We start from the raw sequence: 2,062 nt of genomic DNA, 5'->3' as shown, positions 1-2,062 counted from the left end.
GTTCTGCTCCCTGATATCAGAACCAAAGCTGTTGGTCTTCTCTGAGGAGCTGATGCGGCCGTCATTACAGAACAGAACCTTTAGAGACTGTCTTTGAACCTGCCTGTTCCTCAGATTCATGGTCGGTCCTGTATTCCTCCATCATTTATTATCAGGCCTTCATTTAAACTATTCTGATTTACTGACTGACATCCTTTATGTTAATTTAGCTTCTAGCTGAAAGAAGACCTAAAGGACTTTAGATTAAGAGGCTGAAGATTAATAAGTTTAGATTCTATAGATTCTATCTCTATGGATTCACATTGTTCAGTTAGAAACGGATTTCCTTACTTTATGTCAAAGGGTCCCGGTTCTTCACTGAAATCTGGATCGATTCCTTTGGAGTGGTCACTCCTCATAGAAGGACAGCTGGATCCTGGAGATTCCGCTCTGTCCTCCTTTAGATCCCAATCTTCCATCTTCTGGACTTCAGTCAGTCTGAGAGAGAAACCAGTACCAGTCAGTTCCCAGTGGGTCAGGTCCAGTTAGTGTCCTGTAAAATGGAAAGCTGAATCCCATCATGTGTGTAAAGGACCAGAGGAACCTGATTCCAGCAGGAACCATCATGGTCTGAATTGTTCACTCCTTCACCCACCTCCTGATGTCTGATGGGTCATCTCCTCAGAACCTTCTGGAGAAGTTCTGGCTTTATGAAGGAAATTAGAGCAAAAACTGTGCCTGGAACCCTTTCAGGTTCAAACTGGACTCATGTTCTGGGTCTGTGGGTCACAGTTTTTTTTAAGTATGTACTTGATAAATAAAGTAGATAAGAACTCTAAAGTAGGTAAATAAATAAAACTTACGGTTTTAGAGGCAGCTGAAGCGGGATATTAAAAACCTACTGGTACAAGAAGTGAGAGGAGGCACAGGCTGAAGCCATTCTATGGGACCGGTGCTGTTTGACTGCAGTTTCATTTTCTATAATGCCGTTATCACACACATTAATGTTTCCTCACTGTTATCAATTTCTGTTAAGTATCTGTTAAAGGAGTCTGTATAATGCTGCTAATGTGAGGATGTATAAGGTCGTATATGCATGAAATGGATGGTCTGGTGAAAATTTAGAACTCATTTCTGAATATGTATGTAGTCTCTCCCTATAAATATTACATTTTCTATGAATTAATGCAGATAATTCTTTCAAATCCTCGTCAAACAGAGATGCAATGTTTGTTTTTGACACCTAATATGTCTAACAGACCTAGAGAATGATTTTTTTTTTATTGTATGCACAAAACTACTTGTAATTTTTTTTATGTGTAAAATTTCTTAGAACAATCATTTAGGGTGCAGTTTTTCTGCCATTTTAGTCAAATAAACTCAAGCAGGCAGTGAAAGTGTTTGATCAAATTGGGCAATGATGAGCAAAATGACAGGTGTCAGTCATTTTTATTCAAACATGATAGTTTTTCCAAATTTTTTGGTTTTATTCAATCGGAAGTTGTGTTCCAACAATCCTTTGGCCAAACCGACCTAATTTGGCAGCGTTTTTACTCAGTCTATATTTTTACTCGGGCAAAACAATGCAAATTAGTCTCATTAGCCAAAATAATTAAGTATAATCGCAACTTTCAAAAGTCAAAGGCAGGTATTGAACCATCAACCTCTATAATGAGAACCTGTGTCTTACAAATGATGCCACTAATGTGGATAACCATAAAACAGAGAAAATACTTCTTAATGCTGATGTCCTCACACTAACTGTGTCCAATGACTTGCTCATATTTTGATCATTACATTGTTTATTCTCTCCAAAATAGTTTTAAACAACTAGATTGGTTGTTTTTTTCCAACCAATCTATTCTTAGAATCTATCCAAACTTTATCCAGCTGACAGCAGCTCTTCCAAAGTCTCACATCGCTACTGAATATTGAGGCTGTTTCAAAATTCTTGCGCTTCCTGAACCACTTCCCGTAGCGGTCACGTGGTATCACGGTAGGGAGGCCTCGCGTCGTCAATTTTGGCCCCTCCTCTAAATGAATCACGCCTCGTAGCCTCGGCTCACCTCATGACGACATAAAG

The 2,062-nt window shown here is 38.9% G+C and overlaps 1 protein-coding gene across 2 annotated transcripts in view; it reads right to left on the bottom strand.

Annotated features, from left to right (window-relative positions):
• Positions 1 to 766, bottom strand: part of LOC107105027 (NACHT, LRR and PYD domains-containing protein 12-like) — a 29,358-nt gene extending 28,592 nt beyond the window's left edge. The window contains exons 1-2 of one of the 2 annotated variants that reach the window (XM_015405144.1): positions 635 to 766; positions 331 to 532 (exon numbers count right to left, since the gene is read on the bottom strand). In XM_015405144.1, coding sequence (XP_015260630.1) covers positions 331 to 458 — 128 coding nt within the window. In that variant the 5' untranslated portion in view covers positions 459 to 532; positions 635 to 766. The remainder of the gene's footprint in view (positions 1 to 330; positions 533 to 634) is intronic. The other variant, XM_015405143.1, reaches the window with a different exon arrangement.
• Between the last annotated feature and the right edge of the window lie 1,296 nt (positions 767 to 2,062).

This window comes from Cyprinodon variegatus, unplaced genomic scaffold (assembly GCF_000732505.1).
Source record: "Cyprinodon variegatus isolate N-32 unplaced genomic scaffold, C_variegatus-1.0 Scaffold2012, whole genome shotgun sequence".
Lineage (NCBI taxonomy): Eukaryota > Metazoa > Chordata > Actinopteri > Cyprinodontiformes > Cyprinodontidae > Cyprinodon > Cyprinodon variegatus.
Note: the sequence above shows the minus strand (reverse complement) of the source record. Positions and strands in the feature narration are given on the sequence as shown.